This window comes from Castor canadensis, chromosome 11, assembly GCF_047511655.1.
Source record: "Castor canadensis chromosome 11, mCasCan1.hap1v2, whole genome shotgun sequence".
Lineage (NCBI taxonomy): Eukaryota > Metazoa > Chordata > Mammalia > Rodentia > Castoridae > Castor > Castor canadensis.
The window spans coordinates 119,401,814-119,421,343 of NC_133396.1; the positions used below are offsets into that span (position 1 = coordinate 119,401,814).

General features: G+C 38.5%; 1 protein-coding gene across 5 annotated transcripts in view; it reads left to right on the forward strand.

The window, feature by feature from the left end:
* Positions 1–19,530, forward strand: part of Ptpn14 (protein tyrosine phosphatase non-receptor type 14) — a 161,610-nt gene that overhangs the window by 71,700 nt on the left and 70,380 nt on the right. The window contains exon 1 of one of the 5 annotated variants that reach the window (XM_074048338.1): positions 13–5,947. The exons of the other annotated variants lie outside the window; for them this stretch is intronic. Within the exon in view, the coding sequence (XP_073904439.1) occupies positions 5,940–5,947 (8 nt within the window). The 5' untranslated portion in view covers positions 13–5,939. Of the gene's footprint in view, positions 1–12; positions 5,948–19,530 lie in introns of those variants that run through there. 5 annotated transcript variants of the gene reach the window in all.

A 19,530-nucleotide genomic window follows, 5' to 3' on the forward strand; every position in this document is an offset into this window, starting at 1 on the left:
GTAGGTGTATTTCCCCTCTAAGTTCCACATAAGGGTGTGGACTTCTGACAAACCAGCTCATGCTGGTTGACTTAGTTCTCTGTCTGCAGTGACAGAGAGTGTGGGGTAGCTGGGGGTTGTTTGCTAGTTGCTTTGTGGCTGTGGAATTTTGATTGAACCCATATAACACTGGTAAAGCAGTAGTAATCCTGATCCACATAGAGTTTTCTGTCTAACATCATAGAAGTATTTTGGGGGAAAGTTGAGTAAAATAGGTGTGCTAGAATATAATAAAAATTAACCACCCAACACTGTTTTGTCTACTCTTTTCCTCAAAATTACCCCCCTCTCCTTCCCTGTAGTGCACCATTGGGCCTTGGATTTGAGGATTTGGAAGGTAGCTAAAGATTGAAGTAAAGATAAAGTGGAAAATGTTGACAGGTCAAAGCTTTGATTATTAAATAAAAGGGATGAGAAGTCAATAGAGAGGAGACCTGGCTATTGTCCCCACTCTGCTGTATCCTGGAGGAGCCACCTACTATCTTTGACATGATGTGTTGTAAGAGTTAATAAAGTTCTGATGGTTTATGATTCAGTGGATGAAACAAGAATATTTTTGTTGGCATTAGTACATTGTTTTTATTGGTAAGAGTTTTTCATGAAAATATCTAGGGAACCTCTTCATCAGTAGGATATATTTCCAGTAGGTTTTTCTAGTTGGAAAAGGAATGACTTAACTCTCTAATTTTCACTTTTTGCTCAGATTTTGGCATTCAGAGTGCTTGGGAAACCAAGCCAGCGGCATTCTTAGAAGAAAGTACTATTGTACCTTCCACATTACATTCACTTGTGTAGGGTATTAAAATTTAAATATCTGAAATAAAGATACACTTGAGATTATCATGTACATTTTTTGATAGTCTCCGTTTTCTTTTTTTTTTTAATCAAAATCTGTTGTTAAATAGATGATATGTATGAAAAGACAGGACATTAGTTAGCTCACAGTCTGAATCTAAACACGAGGTATTCACTCATTCTCATGAGTAATTTGAAGCATTCTGATATATACTGTTTTGCACTATTTTCAAGTTATTTCACTTATCCACATCTTTCCTGTACAAGGGATTGTGTCTACTTCATTTTGAGTCTTTTTTGGGTACTTTACATAGTCCTGTCAAACACAGTATTCATTAATAAGTACTTGCTGATCCTTGGCTATCAGAAAATTAAATGCAAGACAGCAAGGGACAAGTGTGAAGCATAGACTGTAAAATAGTGTATATTTTTAAAAGTTTTTAAGAAAAATGAAGTGTTACTCTCAAAAAACTTATTCTGTAATGTCTGTTGTTGAGAGAAAGTTGTTGAAATGGTGAGGAACTCAGAAATTGTATGTTATGAAGTTAAAGAAAAGGGTCACATAAGCTTTGAAAAATGAAGTCTTTTAAGGCACAGCAGCTGCCTTTGGACATCTGAAGACTTTTGTGAGAGGGGAATTCTGTATTAACTCTGGAGCACAAAATTAAGGCCTACAATAAGTGAAGTTGAAAGACGTTGGCTATTTGGCTCCAGTTTCTAATAACTGAAGCCATATAAAAGTAGAACAAGACTTATAAAAAGATCTCTGGGGATGCTGTAGCACAGACTGCATGGGTTGTTTGGTGTCTTATAGAGAAGGCAGCCATATTGGGTAAAATGTCAGGATGGATCAAACCAGACCCTACCATTTCATAGTTACCTAGAGCATTTATTATAAATATGGATTCTAGAGCTTTACCAGAAGTTTAAGTTGTAATGCCTAGGGCTGAAGATCAAGAGCAGGTGTTGTTTAAAAGGGATAGGATTCCTCAGGTGGGTCTGACACTTTTCCGTACCTGAAAATCAATGGATTCATTAACCTCTGACAAGCTTTATAGTTTTAGATTTCCTAGAGAAGTAAACATAAATCTGTGCTATTTGACTATCAATATTTGAACTCATAATCTGAAGAAGTGTTTAAATCTCAAAATTTGAGGTATAAAGAAGTTTAGAGGTGGTGATTAATTAGAAAGGACTTACTTTCTTTGATGTAGAATTGCTTTTGCTCAGTTAGTCTTGCAAATTTAAGATAAAGATTAGTAAGTAGGGAAAGGAGTGTTTTCCAATACAGGATTTTGAAGGAAATTCTTACTCTTTTTGAGCAGAAAAGCCAACAAAGAAAAAATTTAAAGCTTTGAGAGACATCTTTAGATTTAAACATTGGAACTGAACTATGTAGATTTCAGGTATAACCTGCTTTTATGGCAAACACTGTTTAAAGTTAGGAATTGGGCTAGCACAAGGAGTTGTGTGGGCTTTTTTTTTTAAGCATCACAAAAAAATTTTGTTGCTCCCAAGGGGCCCTAAAATTGGAGTGTGTCAAGGGATGGCATTTCAAGAGGAAGACTTAAGCCTGGGAGATGGAGTAGTAAAAGAAGAGTGTCATAAGCAAAGAAAAGAAAACTGATAGTGAGAGAAAGAAAAGAACAAAAGAATTGCATGCTCTTGGGAAGGTCGAGGACCATCAGCAGCCACCCAGGTGTGGTTTAGTAACATGTCATGAGTTGTAGGGCTACAAACCAGAGCATGAAAGAAAGTTGGTTTGAAGAGAGTAACATTTTGAAATGCTGAAGTTTTCTGGTGAAGTAGTAACAGTGAGTAGGAGCCTTTGGGAATATAAACCTTCTTGGGAGGTTTTTAGAAACATGTGAGATCTAAATTGAGAATGCTGCTGCCTTCCATGCAGAGTGGCCAAGGGGAAGCAGTGGAGGTGAAGCAGGATTCCAGCAGAATGTTTCACCAGAGGCTCCAGTGATATTCATTAGGAATGAATATTTCTAATGACTAACTGTCCAGTCATCCCGTGTTACCAGGCATCTCAGGTGGAGATACGCTCTGGCCTTTCCTGGAGCACCTGGGATCTGCAGTCTCTGATCCCACACAGTAAGATATTTGTATAGATTAGAAATAGAAATCTGTCTTTCATTTGCAGGCATACCATTGGAGGAGGCACCCATTCAACCTTTGGGCTAAAAAATAAGTCTTTGTCTGGAGCCAACCAAACTTGTTTTCACCCAGCACGTGTTTGCCTTGGTCTGGCTGCTTCTGTTTGAAAGTCAAACAGGTTCCATAGCATTAATCATGACTAGGAGCTTAGAATTAATACTGTAGGTGTGTGTACAGACCTATACATTTATGCATATACACATACATACATACACATAATCTCAAGATTCATAGGGGGTGAAAGGATGATATGGTTAAGAAGTTTTATTTTACTTCGTGTCCCCACATAATCTCGCCCATGCAAACTTGTAGGTTAATAGTGTATTCAGAACACAGCAAAAATTTGAGAATGATGTTGATTGCAAATTACTTAATAAGGTGACTGACTTTATTAAAATGATAAACTCCAAATTGTTTTGACTTAGAAAATTAGGAAGCAAGGGTTTTTTTGACATTAATTTAATATTTTGTTTCTCATCTCATCTACTGGGTATGACTATTGAGGACCAAACCTCCAAATAATGAGGAAAACCTGCTAAGATACTGTGATGACATTGGAGAAGAAGATGGACAAGTCAGGCCCCAGCTAAAGATGTTAATTGGATGAGAAGACAAAAGACCTCAAAAGGAGAATACACATAGGAGCAGAAACAAAAGGGAAAGGAAAAAAAGAGATTTTTTGGCATTATTCCAGAAGTGTGAAAAAAACTGGTGAAAAGAAGCACTTACTAGTAGACAGCTGGGGATGAGTCATGCAGCCTAAAGGGATTAAGACCCAGTGAGCCTGTTCACCTCACTCCAGACCGTAAGATGAATTACTTTGGGGCTTTGAAAATGTTAGTTTTCCCCCTTCAGTGCGAACGATTCAAGGGATGGGATAACCATAATTCTTTCCATCTTGCTTTGCTTCTCCTGCTCCTTCTTGCCAGGTTTTCTGTTCAACAAAGGAACTCTTGCTAGCCACTCATCTTCCCCCCCATTATATCTTCCTGACTCAAAGGAAAGATTTTTGTAATGTGTTTTAATGATCTGCATAGCAACAGGCTCATTATAAACACATGGTTTTCCGATTTTTCTGGACTCAGAAAGTAAAAACGATGGCTTGTAAGAGGTGGAGAAATTTTTAAACAGAAGGATTCTTAATAACAGCAAGGGGAAGCCAGAAGGCTGCTGGCCACAACCACTGCTTTTAGTTTAGGTCTGGGGCTTTTCCAAGTCTTCCTCAAGTGAGGAAGTCCCTGTTTAGTTTTTTAATACTAAGCAGAGCACTTTAAAAGAAAAAATAATTTTTGAAGAGTGAATTTAGACCTTTATTCATTCTTTCTTTCTTTGCTGAGTGCATGCATGGTCTGAAATACATAATTCTGGGATATTTTGCTTTATACCAGAATGTGTTTGTCTTACATTACTCACTGATGAATGGTATGTTTGCATAGCGCAAAGGAGCTTTGGATTGTCCTAATGAGGCCAGATGACATTTCATCCTTTTCCAGGCTGTGGTGGTAGCTTGCCTGTTGGGGTGGGGCTGTCCAGGCTGTTACATGGTGCCATTACTGACTGGCTTAATATAGTGTTGTGAACTGGACGAGGCCCAAAGCCATGGGACCTGTCCAGTTACCCTCTACTCCATGTGCTGCCTCAGTGTTTTCTGAGCTTTTCAACCACTGTGTGCCATACCCTTAGGATCACTCTTCTGAATCCTTCTTTCTTCCCTTCCTCCTCTTCTCTCTCCCTCCTTCCTTTTCTCCCTCCCTCCCTCCTACTCTCTCTCCTGTCTTTTCCTTTCTTTTTTGAGATAGGGTACCTTCTATGTAGCTCAGGCTGGTCTTAAACTTGCTGTGTACCCCAGACTAACCTCAGACTCACAGTCCTGCTGCCTCTACCTCTCAAGCACTGGGATTACAGGTATTCACTACCACATTTGGTTTAGTATTACTCTTCTCTGTATACTGCCCAGCTCCTCCAAAGTACTGGACTGTGAGTCTGTGGCCTAGTCTGCTGGGTAACACTGCCCAGAAGGATTTTCAAAGTCCTCGCTCTCTGCAGGGGCTTGCCTGGGGCATTCTGCAATGTTGGAGGGAGTTCCTGTCTGGGAACAACTGACTGGACAAGTTGTCTTTCAACCACGTTTAAACCTGTGCTGTTTATGTACAATAAAGAGGGTAAGTGCAATTTTTGGTGACAGTGAGGGACAAAAGAGATAAGTTATTATACTTCTAGACTATGATAGGGACGCTTTTCTTCCCGTAGCACATTCAGGCCTATGGCATATGGTGGCAAAGCCAGGTTAGGTTCCATAAGGGGACAAAATGGTGTGTTGTGTGTGTGTGTGTAAAACTAGGTTTATGTATATAAACTAGGTTTCAGGAAGTAGTTCCAGTGACCTTACAAAAACTCTCTTCACCTTTCCTTTCTTGTAAATTCTGTGCTCTCCCTCCTCTTCTTGCAGTCTGCCGTGTGTGCCACTGCAAACAAGTTAGTCAGTGTTCAAAGTATCTCTTTACAGCTCTAATTACCGTAATATTTCCATTGCTTTTTACAACACCCTTTATTTTGTTCCTCCGGTTCTTTTATTATTGTGAAATGCCATTTTAATGGATATTTAAAGTTTACCATGGGCTTGGAAATAGGGACTCCCTTCAAGTGGGGCTTAAGATTCAGCTGGGTTCCTGCGGATAATGTAATTTGCTGAGAATGGCAAGCCCTCCTGCCCAGCTCCAGCTGTGAATGGGAACTTGTTCTCTCTCCACTGGTTATTGAGAACGGCCTTGTTTCTGCCAGAGGCTTTGGGCATTTTAAGATGCAGCCAATACCAGGATCTAATCTCAAACACTGTGTGCAGTTAATGTAACGAGTGATGGGATAGAAGAGAATGGCTGTCTGCATTGGACAGAAACCTGGAAGAGAGAATTGCCTTCCCCGAAGGAGATTAAATATTGATGCAAAGGTTAGTTTCCATTTGCGTTCCTTTTCATTTTGACTTTCATTAATAGCTGTTCCAGTCTGGACCTCTTGCTAGGCAGTGTGAATGTAGGAATAAACAGATCTCAGTGGCCCCACCTCCACCATCAAGTTGCTGTGTCTCTAAGCAGCCTTTATTTCATTTCCATCTATTTGATTTATTGGGGGCTTATTTGAATTTGTCCTTTTTGTTTGCATTGCTGACCCTATCTTTCTGGAAGAGGCTCTGTAACTACTTTTGGTGAAAACCCAGGGAGCCTAGCAGGTGTCTTCCCGGACCAGGACCAGGACCAGCAGCATGAGTCTGGTCCTGTGCAGTTAGTTGCACATGGCACAGTGCTCAGAAAGGCCTTGAACTTGGTTTAATGCTCCACTGTTGCCATCTTGAAATTCTTAATTTTTGAACGGCAGATCCAGCATTCATACTTTGCACTAGACTGCAGATTCAGTAACCGGCCTACGACAGCCCCTACTCCTCATACTCCCATCTCTGTTCATTCATTTCTGCTTCTTAGGTTGTTTCGCCTTGTGACTTTTTTAGGATGAGTGGATGCTGAGTCTGCTGTTATGAGTATGATCAAATAAAAAGTACATTAAAAATAAACCAAGGAAACAAAATTTAAAATATCACTGTCTATGCAATTAGGCAAATAGAAACTTGCCTCATTACCATTTCTGTTCCTGGATTTGCTCTTGGTGGAGTTGGGGGTTATAGCATAAGGCCAATTTAATTTCCTTTAGGGAAGTTGATTGATTAACTTGTCTCGATCTTCAACTAGGATTTCCTTGTATTTTACTGTGAAGATGAGAGTGAAGTTTACACTTTGTAAAATTAAGAGTATACCATGTGTGCCTGCTTTATTAGATAAGTCTTCCAGATGCGTTGAGTCACTTCTTGTTTTTTCCCCCTCCTAGGTAAATGCTGCAGTTTGCAAGATGTGCAAGGAGGAGGTAGTTAGCTGTTCAGTAACTTGCTGCCATTAGAAACCAACAAGTGTAGACAAATGAAGTGAGGTTATTCCTACTGGTAATCTGGGGTCTCTCATATTCTTTCTCTAGGGTGTCAGAAAACAAATAGTAAAGTAAATTAGCATAGTGAATAGCAAAATAAATTGGCATAATTTATTAAAGGGAAATACCAGAATTCCAAAAGGAAATAAATCAGAGGCCTCATTTATATAACAAAAGGAATCTTCATGTGTTGTTAACATATAGTTTATCTGCATCATTTGACTTGCACTCTTTGTAAAGCAAGAGCGCTTATATGTATGCTTTGTGTACATGCAAACTTTGTAAAGCAAAGTTTATAAAAACAAGTACAATAACATACTTCAAGGAAATCTGCCTTTAAGGTGATAATTTTATTACTGCATACTTGAATTATATGTTTAATGCATATTATTTGGAATTTCTTAAAAGGTGTTTTAAAAATAACTTAATTTCTCAAATTCCTTGATTTTCAAAGATATATTCATTCATTCCAAAGGGTTATCAGTGTTACATTATTAGACTGATACTCAGCATTCAGTTGGTGAAGTATTAAAGGTTTGCGATAGAGCATGGGTGAAAACTTGGAAATGTTGTATTTTTCCAAAATCTGAGTCAAATATGATGATGCCACACTGTAGTATTCGCCTTTAATGAAGGGGTGGAGAAAGGAGAAAAACAAACCAGAACTATGTAGAGATGTTTTGTCGTGTCAAAGCATGCAAGCTATGTTTGATGAATTTTTTAAAAGACATCCACTCCTTGTAAAGGAGTCGTAGGATTTCAGGGGTAGCATTATAATGGGTGGGATTGGGAATGGTGCGTTGATTATAAAAATGGATTTTTAACGAATATTGGTGAGGCACAGAGTGGATGCTTTAATATCCTGTGCTCTTCCTTTTTCCTGGAATATGCGTGTTGGGACATTGAATTGGAATAGGATGGGTGAAGAGGGAGGCAGGAAGGGACAGATGCACTGTCCACACATTAAACGGATCCGCAGCACTAAGTAGCAACTGCAGGATCTACAAAGCACAGACACCCAGACCATAACCCTCTCTCACTGATACTGTAGTTCAGTGAGGTTCTGCGCAAGAATGGAGCCTGCATTCTGTCACTGGATGCGATCTCCAACTAGTACCAATGACGGGCTGCCATTTATGTGCAAGGTGCTAAGCTTAGTATCTTAAACGATCATCTCTTCAGTTCTCACTAGAACTCTAGGAAGTGAGCCCTATTACCAGTCCCTGAAAAAAGGAGTGTTTCTTTTTGTAAATAATAGATGTTTTATTCCTATCAAGTAGAGATTTAGGTCATCAAATAAAAATAGTATTTTATACTACTTTCCCAGAGGAATGCATCCATCCACACCTCCCCTCGCCAGCTTATAAAAGTTAACAGGGAGTTTAGTTCCTATTGAAATGTCAGCTAACAAATCCACAGGGCTGAAACACCAGTAAAACTGGTGCTAGGAGGGTCGATTCTGATTGGCAGCTAGGTTTTGTTTCATTGGGATCAGTTTTGAGAGAACTGATCTGATATGCCTTACAGATAGGCAGACGCTGGCTGGCTTGGCCTGGCTCCCCGCCCTCCCCGCCCTCCCCGCCGTGTGGTATACAGTTGGTAGTGTTTGTACCGTGTGATCTGTCTGATCCATAGGCATTTAGGTTGCTGATACCTTAGGTTGTAACTGCTAATACTGTTCCTATAACGAGAAGTCCTTCTGAATACTTGGGTCAACCCATACCTCTTCATGGGCGCAAATGGTTTTGTGCCATTCAGCACCTAGACTGTCATGGTCAGCTGGATGGGAGGATGTAATTTCCCCGTTATGGAAGACCTTGTTTCTATGGACGCACCACTCCTGGGTAGTGGACAGTAGGTCCCTGTACTGTGTTGCAGAGAGGAGGCTCACTTTTTTTTTTTTTTTCAGATTTCCTCTTTTCTGCATTCACTATCTGCCTCATTTCCGATTACCCATTAAAGGTTCATCCATAGTAAGAGTACCAATTGTTTCGTAGCCCCTTCCCCCCAAAAAATCTTAGTCTATTTGAGAAGCAGTTTGCCTTCTATCAAGACAAAGTTTTAACAGAATCATAGAGTTTTACATCTATACATAAAGCCCCAGAGATTACAGGGGCTAGTTGCTTTATTTTACAGATGAAGAAATGGAGAACCAGGGACTTTGCTCAGTCACACAGCTGCTCAGTGACAAGCCTGGCTCTGGTTTTAGGTGAACGAGCTTGCTGACATGGGAGAGCCCGTGGGTAGGATTTATTTAAACTCTCAGAGAGCCGTTGCCAGTCCTCCCCAGCCCTGCCCTGCAAGCACTGTGACACACCGTGGACTTGCTGGAATTGGACGGGATGAGTTTTGTCAAAGAGAAGGAAGTAGTGTAGACGGAGGAAACAAAGCGTAGGGGGAAACAGGCACTTCTTTGAGTGGAGTCTTTTAAACAGTGAGCATTATGTACAGATTGGAACTAAGATGGGTTTTATTTAGCGTTTTTATCAGTCATCTCCAGCCCTGGGCCGTAGTGAAAGTGCCAGACTTTCAGATGACAAACTGTGGAAAATTGAGACATTTGAAATAAATAATAGAACTGTGGGTGTCAGCAAGTGTCAGGTTACCAGGTGTGACCATGAAATAGTGATGTACTTTCCAGTGTAGTTTGCAAAAGACAGGAGGAGGTATCATAGTGGGGCATGTTGCAACATGTTTCAGTTTATAGCCGCCCAACTCTTTGCAAGGTCAGCCCGTCAATCTTGTGCCTGCAGCTGGGGACAGTAAGTAGACATTTCGCCTGCTGTTTCCTGCCAGCATAAAAATGAGTTACTGCTACCCTGAGCAAAGCGCAGCATATCTGATGTAAATTGAACTAAAGTCCAAGCCAGGCATTTGACTTTAGTAGAAGATCAGGAGATGACGTAACATTTAAAACAAGTGTTTTTGACCAAGACACACTTTTGGAAGAAGATAGAAAAGATGTTTTCTATGGCTAAAATGAGAAACCCATTGGTCTCACTGAAAACTTTAAAATGTTCCTAATTGGATCCCTCAAATAAATGATCCACTGTGAAGGAATGTAGACTAATGAGGAAGTAGTGATGGGAAATCCGAACACAAGTCATATATCTGCTAAAATTCTGTTACCTATTTTAAAGGATTACCGGAATAGCAAAGAGCTAGCATTTTCACCTGATCTTCAGGGAAAATAACAGCTGAAAATAAAATGAGGTACAAAGCTAAAACTCTGTTCTAGAAGGAACATGAACTTGAAGTTAGAAGACCTCACTTCTACAGTATTTGTTTCTTGGTCAGGCTGTATACTCTTTCCCCAAATTCAGTATCTGTGTACAGTCAGACATCAGTCATATTAGTAAGGTAGAGATTAATTCAGAAAGCACCTATCACAGTGTTTGGCACATAACATAAGATGGGGAAGAACCTGCTGCATCCCTCAGGAGGCTGTGCAGGTATAGATTAAGCATCCCTAATCTGAAAATCTACAAATCTGAATTCCAAAATGCTTTGAAACCTGAAACTTGCAAAATTTTGACTTTAGTCATTTTGGATTTGAATTTTCAGATTAGGGGCTCTCAACCAGTAAATTCTATGCAGATATTCCAAAATCTAAAAACTCTGGAATCTGAAACACTTCTGGTCTAAAGCACTTCAGCCAAGGGATACTTAACCTGTATTTTTTTAACCTGTATTATTTATTCTCTGATAGAAGACTCTCTGTGAACCACATAGCCAGAAACCTACAGGAAGAGCATGCTGGGAAATGTAGCTCAGCCTAGCCATGTTGAGACTTTATAGTGCTACTGTGGGGCTTAGTGCATAATTGATGACTAGTAAAATTCAGGTCACTCTTAATTCCTGCTTTAGTAGAAACTGTATTGAGAACAAATTTGGTACTGACTCAAGAGTCCCCCAAAGACAAAGGGATATCATCAAAGATACCTTCAAATTGGACCCATAGTTTTTTCAGGCACTTTCCAAAGGTGGAGTTGCAAAATATAATTTAAACAAAAATTTTGTGTTGTTAGCATGACCATATATTTTGCAACTAGGTTCCTTCCCACAGCCGGCGCCCATGGGAGGGAGCAGGTGCACTGCAGAGGCCCAGCCCTCGAGGGGTCCAATGCTGAGTGTGGGCAGGCTAAGATTACCGGGATAAGGTAGACCCTGCTTTGCTGCTCCCAGAAGGTCAAGCCACTGTGCAGGACCATGAAGCCTGGTTAGATGGGCCAGGCTGACCTGATGCTGATCTCATCGTACTTGTAACTTGAAGAGGGTGTCATCTGCAAAGATAAATAGATCCTGATGGGGCTGGGACCTTGGCTCAAGTGGCAGAGCTCCTGTCTAGCAAGCATGAGGCCTTGAGTTCAAACCCCACTACTACAAAAACCAAAAAAAAAAAAAAAAAAAAAAAAAAGATCCTAATAAAAAATTACTTAAGGGGATGATGGTGTCTTGGTAAGCGATAATTATTAAAAACCAAAACTAAGTACTCAGGGCCTGGTATGCTGTAAGTGTGGACCTTGCTCCAGTTGTCTGCAGCATTTTTGTAAAATGTGGGTTCATGTGCCCTACTCCTGACACCCTGAATTAAAATCTATTTTTAAGTTGTGCTACAAGTGATTCTTTTAAGTGAGTTTGGTTAAATGGAAGGCAACTGTCTCCCGATGTCCTTCAGCAATAACTGGTGTTTTGTGTTAGTAAATCCATGTTAGATTCTCTTACAGTGAATTTGGAGGAACTGAGGAGGAATTAAAGAGTTGTAAAGCTTGAGACACCTGGTTTAGGCTAAGGAATTTAGAGGATAAATGGTTGTTATCTTATTTAGTAGAAGAACTGTGGGCATTTTTCTGGGGGGTTCTAGAGTGAACAGAATAGAGAACCCAAGGTTCTTCAAGAATTTTTGTCACTTGAGCTGGGCATAGTGATGGATATCTGTAATCCCAGCACTTGGCAGGCTGAAGCAGCAGGATTGTGAGTTCAAAGACAGTCTGGCCTACATAATGAGACCCTACCTTAAAAAAATTTTTTTGGTTGGATTACTTAGTATTTCTTTTATTTTAGAATAATTTACTCTTCTACTTAAACTTCTATAATGCAAAATAAATTATATATTATATAATATATAATAAGTCCTCTAAATTGGTTTAGAATTGTCTTGCCTTTCTCTGGTTATTAACTTTGCATGTTGATAAGGGTAAGATAAAACAATAGGTAAATTTAGAAACAGTAAAATCATTTCACAGCCAAAGAAAATACCAAAGTTGGGAAAACATTAGTTTCTTTTTGTGATCAGTATTTTCCTAGAGGAAAAAAAAGATATTTCCTAGAAGATCATGAAATTCTTGATTCCAGTTACCAGAAGTACAGTATATTTAATCAAAATCTTATAGACAGACAAGCTCAGTTCTAAATAGTAGTCTTGTTTTGCAAACTTCTGTGATCACCTCCTTTCTACATATTGAGGGATTTTGTATGTGTTACATTTGCCTTCACATCTCCATCCATGCTTTTATGATGTATTGACTCTTGCTAACAGTAATAAAAACATTATCCTGAGAGCTAACAATATGACAGTCTTTCACAAAAAATTTCCACTCTAATTTCAAAAAGTATGGCTTGGAAATGTTTATCCATAGGAAATTGGAAAGCAGCAGATAAAGGAAAACTGTATTCTTTATTTTGTTTGCTTGTTAAAACTTTTAAAGTTTTTTTTTAGCCAATGGGCTAAAACTAAATAGTATTAAAAGATTAAGTTCATATAATACATATGTACACATTTAGTGATATTTTCTTTTCAGACAAAATACTGAAATACTGGTTTAAAAAACAAAAATGATACAGAAAACTTCATACCATAACAGTAGCTTAAATTTACAATTTCTTCAAAGGGAGAAGTGATTCACGTGTGGTAATAAACTAGAAATCTAATGTGCTTTTTTTATCTAATTAAATTTATTTTGAAATTTAAAAAGGCTAATCAAAGATATTTATGCAGAATACCTAGTCTATATATACAATAAGTTTAAATAAATAGATATCTAGGAGTCAGTATACATTTAACATTATTCTGCCTTAAGAAAATAGAAGTTTAGGTCAAGTGTTAAATTTTGTCATTTTGACACTGTCCTCACCTCATAGTGTAGGAATTTAAAATGGACCTTAACAGTTTCACAAACATAAATAAAGCCTTTTGTCTCACAAAATTAAAAAAAAAAAACCTTAAGGATATCTTATATACAATGATTTTCTCATATAAATAGTTTGAAAAGATACTTAAGTTTTTCACCCAAATCATGATACACAAAAAGTTACTGTATTACAAAGTAACCTATATGTGAAAGTTCCAAGTAGGACCCAAAGCATTTATCTTGGGAAAACTGTATTCTTTTTACACTTGGTTCATTGACTACTTTCCAAAGGACACAATAAATAACACTTACATTCTAAATAACAAGATATAGTTAAAAATCCATTTAGTATTGTTAACATATAGAACATCTTCAGAAAAATGGTGAGCTAAACTTCTAGATAAATTTTCTTATTTATCTAGAAGAAAAATAAGTCTCTATTTAAGTCTAACTAGAGACATAAAGATTCCTTTTTTTTTTTTTTTTTTTTGGTGGTACTGGGGATTGAACTCAGAGCTGCACATTTCCTAGGCAAGTTCTCTACCTCTTGAACCACACCCTAGTCCTAGATGTTCTTCCATATTACTCTGTGATAATTATAATTCACATACACACACACACATGCACACAACTAACTCATTTCATCTTTTTTCCTTGACCCAGTACATAAGCAGTTGGTGAGAGAGAATTAAAATAAGTGAGGGAGAATCATTGGAGTTTTAGATCACCAGGAATGAAGTCGTTGTCTAGAGCAAAGTTACTGCAGAATTGTGACGGAGGCTCCTTTGGACATTGCACAGATTTTACTCTGTGGTTCTCAATTAAAAAAACAGAATTTTGCAGTGATAAGGAGTAAGTATTTCAAGTCATCAAATTGGATGCCTGTTAAAAGAAACCAACCTCTGCAATTGTAGGATTATTGATTAGAGACCAGAGAAGAACACCAGGTACCTGCTCTGGTCCAAGGACTGACTGCTTTCTTCTCTTAATGTTGGTTCAGCTTCATCCAGGACAACTCCAGTTTTTTGTGACTTTCATAGATTCCTTGCCTTCTGTTTCCAATCACACTTTGTTTTTTCTTAATTAAAAATTAACAGGACTAGTAGGTTCTCAGTGATAGAGGACATGGCCCTGGGTTCAATCCCTACCACCAAAAACAACAACAACAACAAACCTCCACAAAATATTCATTTCACACCTTTATACTTTTCAATTAATACTTAACATCTTTCTTGCTTTGGGACACCTGGTTTTTGCTGTTATTGTTTTTGTTTGTTTTCTAATTAGTTATTGCTTTGCACTTTTGTTTATTTCTTCTTTCTTAAGTTCTTGAAAAATTATGTCCATCTTACTTTGTTCTCATTGGCCTCTCCATATTGCCACCCCGAGCCATTACCCTGCTTTCATTCTGGACAGCATAAGACACAGAGTGCCCACTCTTCACAGATCATCCATAGAGGCCATCTCAGGAAGGGTCAGTTTAAAATGGGACTTAGAAGAAGGGATTGGGTTTTGATAAATGAATCTGGACAGGAAGACAAGGTAGACCAGGAGCTCTGAGCCAGTTTTGTCCCCCAAATATCTAAAGGGAAAGGCAACTCCAACCTGTAGCAGGAGCTCATTGGAGGATGCATGTGGAAGGTATGAGGAAGGAGCAGTCCTCTCAGAGGAAATTATATCAAAAGAGAAGAAAACTGCAGTGTGAAGTCCTCAAGGAAGTCTGGAATGTGAGCTGGGCAACAGATTTATAGCAGAGAGAGCCCAGATTTATATTTTTACCCCACCCCATGTGTAACCTGGTACAAGCTACCAAACCTCCATAAGTCAGTTTCCACATCTGTAAAATAAAGATCATGGTGTTTATTCCTCCATTCCACCAGCACAGACATAGCTGCTGCTGAATTGTGTTGAGTGGGTATGAGTTTGGCCAGCTTCCTGGAGGCAGACCAGAGGTTGGCTGTCTCCATTGCTTCTGGAGCCCCTGGAACTTGCCTTGAGATCTTGGGGAAGCCAGTTGACCTTTCCATTACTTCCTAGTGTTTTAAATAGGTTCTCTTCCAGAGAAAAACCAAAGTGATTTCTATCTTAGAGAAACAATCAGATCTTTCTATGCAAGCTTTTGGTTTCTCAGAAGAAAGAATTTTTTAAAGTCCAAGGTTTTCCTATTACTATTGGGTCACAGGTTCCTAGTATGAAATCTTTCTCTATATCATCTTTAGAATTTTAATTTGATAGGATCATTAAGGGGAAATACATTCTAAATCTAGAACACCCAATATTTTCATTATAAAGAAGCCCTGTTTATTTTTTCTACTCATCATAAAGCCCTGTGTTTAGAAAAAAATCATCTACCATTAGTAATTCCTAAAAAAAAATTATTAAATGTTACAAGACTAGGCTTGGTGGTATACATCTATAATCCCAGCACTTGGGAGGCTAAGGCAGGAAGATTGTGAATTTGAAAGCAGCCTGGGCTACATGGTAAGACCCTGTCTCAAAAAAGCCAAACAAACAAAAACAAAACAACCCAAAATCCCAAGCAAAAAACTCTACATATTTTTCCCTTAGCATAGAATAACTAGTGTAATTTAACACAGTTCTCCTCCTGGGGTTTGAACTTAGGATCTCACGCTTGCTAGGCAGACAATCTACCACTTGAGCCACTCTGCCAGCCTGCTACTTAACACAATTCGAAAACTATTTTTATAAGTTTACAGAATTAATGTTTTAGTTAGTTTGGACAGCCCACTTGGAGTATGGTACCAATCAGTTGGATTTTTCATTCACTCATGCATACATTCAATAAGTATTAACTGTGTGCTAGGAGCATCTCTGTGTGCTAGGAGCATCTCTGTGTGCTAGAAATCTCTTGGTTATTGACAGTGCAGTAGTAAGCAGAATAGACAAAGTCCTTGCATTTAAAAAGTATTTCTAGTAGTTTATGAATGTCTCTTGCCATTTTTATAGAAGTCAAGTTGGGTATGTTATCTGAACAATTATAATCAAATGCCATATTATTTTTTCTTTAAAAAAAAGGAAAATGAAGTGATTCCCTCAAAATCAGTTATTTTCACCTAGCTATTATTGATCTCCAATGATAAATCTACAGAAAAGTTTGAATAAATGTGTAGATGACAAACTACAGATGAGCCCAGTAAAATACAATTGTTCTCATATAAGCTTTTGATCAAACTCTCCTTTAGATTTATCTTAAATTTATGAACATGATTTTTATGAGGAAATCAGCCTGTCTCTAAACCCAGTCGTGCATTTAGGTAAGAATCAATGGGAGTTATACAGAAGGTGCTAACGTGAGAAGATGGAGAGATACTTGGGATTTAGTTCTGTGTGGAAAGCATGAAGGACAGAGTTTGCCAGTGTAAAGATGGGAGTGTCTCTGGGTGAGTTTTCATAAAAACAATACTTAAATGGCAGAAGATGCATGGACAAGTAACTTAATTATATAAAGTGTTTTCCCCTCCCTAATCTTTTTAATTCTTTTCTTTTGATCAAGTTCTACTGCAAAGACTGTTTTTCGTCTTACTATTTTAACTTGATGTTGTTTGTGCAGGACAGTGTTGTAAGGGATCAAGTGGATAGTGCCCTTAGTTTGGGCTGCTGGAGATTTTGTGAAACGCTGGGTTAGAGCATTGTTTTTGATATGAAAAGTCATATCATAGAAAACAGAAATATATGTGAACTTCATTCTGTAAAATTAATTCTTTCACTGAAATAGGAAGCAGAGGATTCAGGGATGAGAAAGAGAAAGAATGATTTAAAAAAGACAACCACAGGGGGAGAGATGGAGGGAGAATGAATCCATTATTATATCCTCGGTTTTTTTGAAAAAGAGATTAGATCAGATGTTTGAAGTAGTGTGATCACTATTTTGAACTCCTAGGTTTTAGTGAAAGATAATATGATTATAATTTTTAAGCCAGTGGTTATGTCCATTTCCCAAATTCTATTTTGTTAAAAAGCATCCTGTCAATTTCCAAAAAAAGATCATGTGTTTACCTGAAGTTGTATTTCAGTTGCTCAGACCAAAAATCATACAGCAATCTTCGATTCTCTTTCTCCTGTGTTCTACATTCCACCTTCAAAATATGTCCAGATTCTGACTACTTCCTTCCATATCCACTGCTGCACTGTTGCCCAGTGGACTGTCATTTCTTCTGACCCACATCCCTTCTTCCACCCTGGCCCCTATAGTCTAATGTCTGCACAGCAAACAACTAGTACATTCTTTCTAAACCACATCAGTTTATGTAGCTTCTTTGCTCAGCCCTTTCCCTGGTCTGCCATCTTACTCATGATAGACTTTCTACTGGGCCCATGAGGCCTTTCCCTTGTCATCATAGCCATTCATCCTCTTGTTCACTCTTTGCTAACACTAGCATCTTGCCCATTCATGAACCCACCATCACGTCCCCACTGGCCTTTGTTCTTGCATTTCCTCTGCTTGCAGCTAGACCATCCATCCCCCAAATATCCACAAGGCTAACTCTTCATCCCTTTTGGATCTCGGCTCAAAGTTCACCTTACCAGAGAGACCTTTCTTGAGCACCTGCCTCTGTTGCTCACTGTAGCTCTAATCTGCTTGCATCTTAGTGGACCTATTATTTATTTACTTAACTTTTACCTGTCTTCCTCACTAGAATGCATGCACTGTGAATGCAGTGGGGGCTAGGTTTGCTCAGTTTATTTCTATGTCCCTTGTGCCTAGGATAACTTCTCACATGGAGTTAGGTGCTCATTTGGATTCTGGTGAACAGATGAATAAATAAGTAATTGAATATATTTACTATATTATTTTTACCAGTAAATTGGGTCTAAGTTGGATTAATTTTTAAATGGAAGTTCTGTAAGAGAAGTCATTATGTTATTAGACTTTGAAAACTTTTATGATTTTGAACCAGTAGATTCTGTGCTGGTTTCATGAACATGTTAGCAAAACATGGGATGCCATGTGTTTTCTGCAGTCATGTTTTTAGGATAAACCTGCTGAGCTCTTCTGGAAGGGGGAATTTGAGTGCCTACTTGGTTCTGTTCTGTAGGAATCTCCTCTTTTGAACATGTCTGGATGCCCATACTGCATGTCCAGTATAGGAACTGACTGCCCCCAACTAACATCCTCTCTGGGTTTCATGCCATATTAGGTACCAGATAACTAAGACAATCAGCCTATAAAGGGAAAAGGTTTATTTTTGTTTTCTAGTTTTGGAGATTTCAGTTCGTGATGTTGGCCTTGGGCCTGTGTTGGCGTATCACAGTGGTAGTATGTGCCAAAGTCACCCATTCATGGCTGGGATGAAAGAGAAAGAAGGATGCCTGGAGTTTCATCATCCTCTTGTAGGGCAACCCCCTTTCTTACCAGAAGACCTCTCAGTAGGCCCTTCCTTTTAAAGGTTCCACCACCTCCCAGTAGAGCTACATTAGAGACCAATCCTTTACTATGTGAACCTTTAGGCAACATTCCAGATTCAGGTCATAGCAATGCCCCAGAGTTCTTGGGTCCTAACAGGACATTTAACATGTTCCCATTCTGGCTTCTAATGAGATGGTTTTAATTCTTACACTTAGGGTGAAAAGGAGAAATGTGTTTATAGCAGTCTCCTCCATAGAATGGAAAATATGAGGAATTTTTTCAGACTTGGGAATCCCCCATCCCTGTCCCCATATCCTTAACAAAGGGTTTTCATTCAACTGTGTGTAGTTCCTTATTGCTTTGGGTTATCACTTTTTTTTTTCTCTAGGAGATTATATTTCCTATCTTAAAGTTTCCTGGGTTGAGGGTTATAAAAGATTTTGGTATGATGACAGGTGGCTAGAAAAACTGAAACTCTAAAAGAAGAAAGGACATCTAAAATTATTTTAAAATTATATTCACAAATGAATACTTCCCCCCTTTAATTCTAGAGCCTGAGAAGAGATTTGAAAGGAAGAATTGTAGAGAGACATTTCCATGCTTAAAAACATCAAGCACAATTTTGGCAGAAATCACAGCACAGGAAGATGCTGGATTCTTGGGCAGTGAGATGTTTGTTGGATTGGTATTTTATCTTTGGTAGTTGTTGCCATGTTTGATATCCTCAGTTGCTTTTGAAGATTCTATATAAGAAGATTAATTCATCTCCAGCATTAAAAATTCAGTAAATGTTTAATGTTTTCATGTTGTAATGTACTAATGACCTCCTGTAGTTTTTTCTCTTCTTCCTTCCCATTTGACCTTTGAAATTTATACTTTACACTGTAGAAACTATAGCCTATACCAATTTACTACATAAACACAGTGTTATAGCCAAAGAGCACTTGACTCTGAAATCAGAAGACATGGCAGGTCCCCCCAGCCCCCTCCATTTCCTCTCATGTAAATGGAAATCATGTGTTGCTCTTAAAGGATGGCTGGATGAAATGACATGAATTA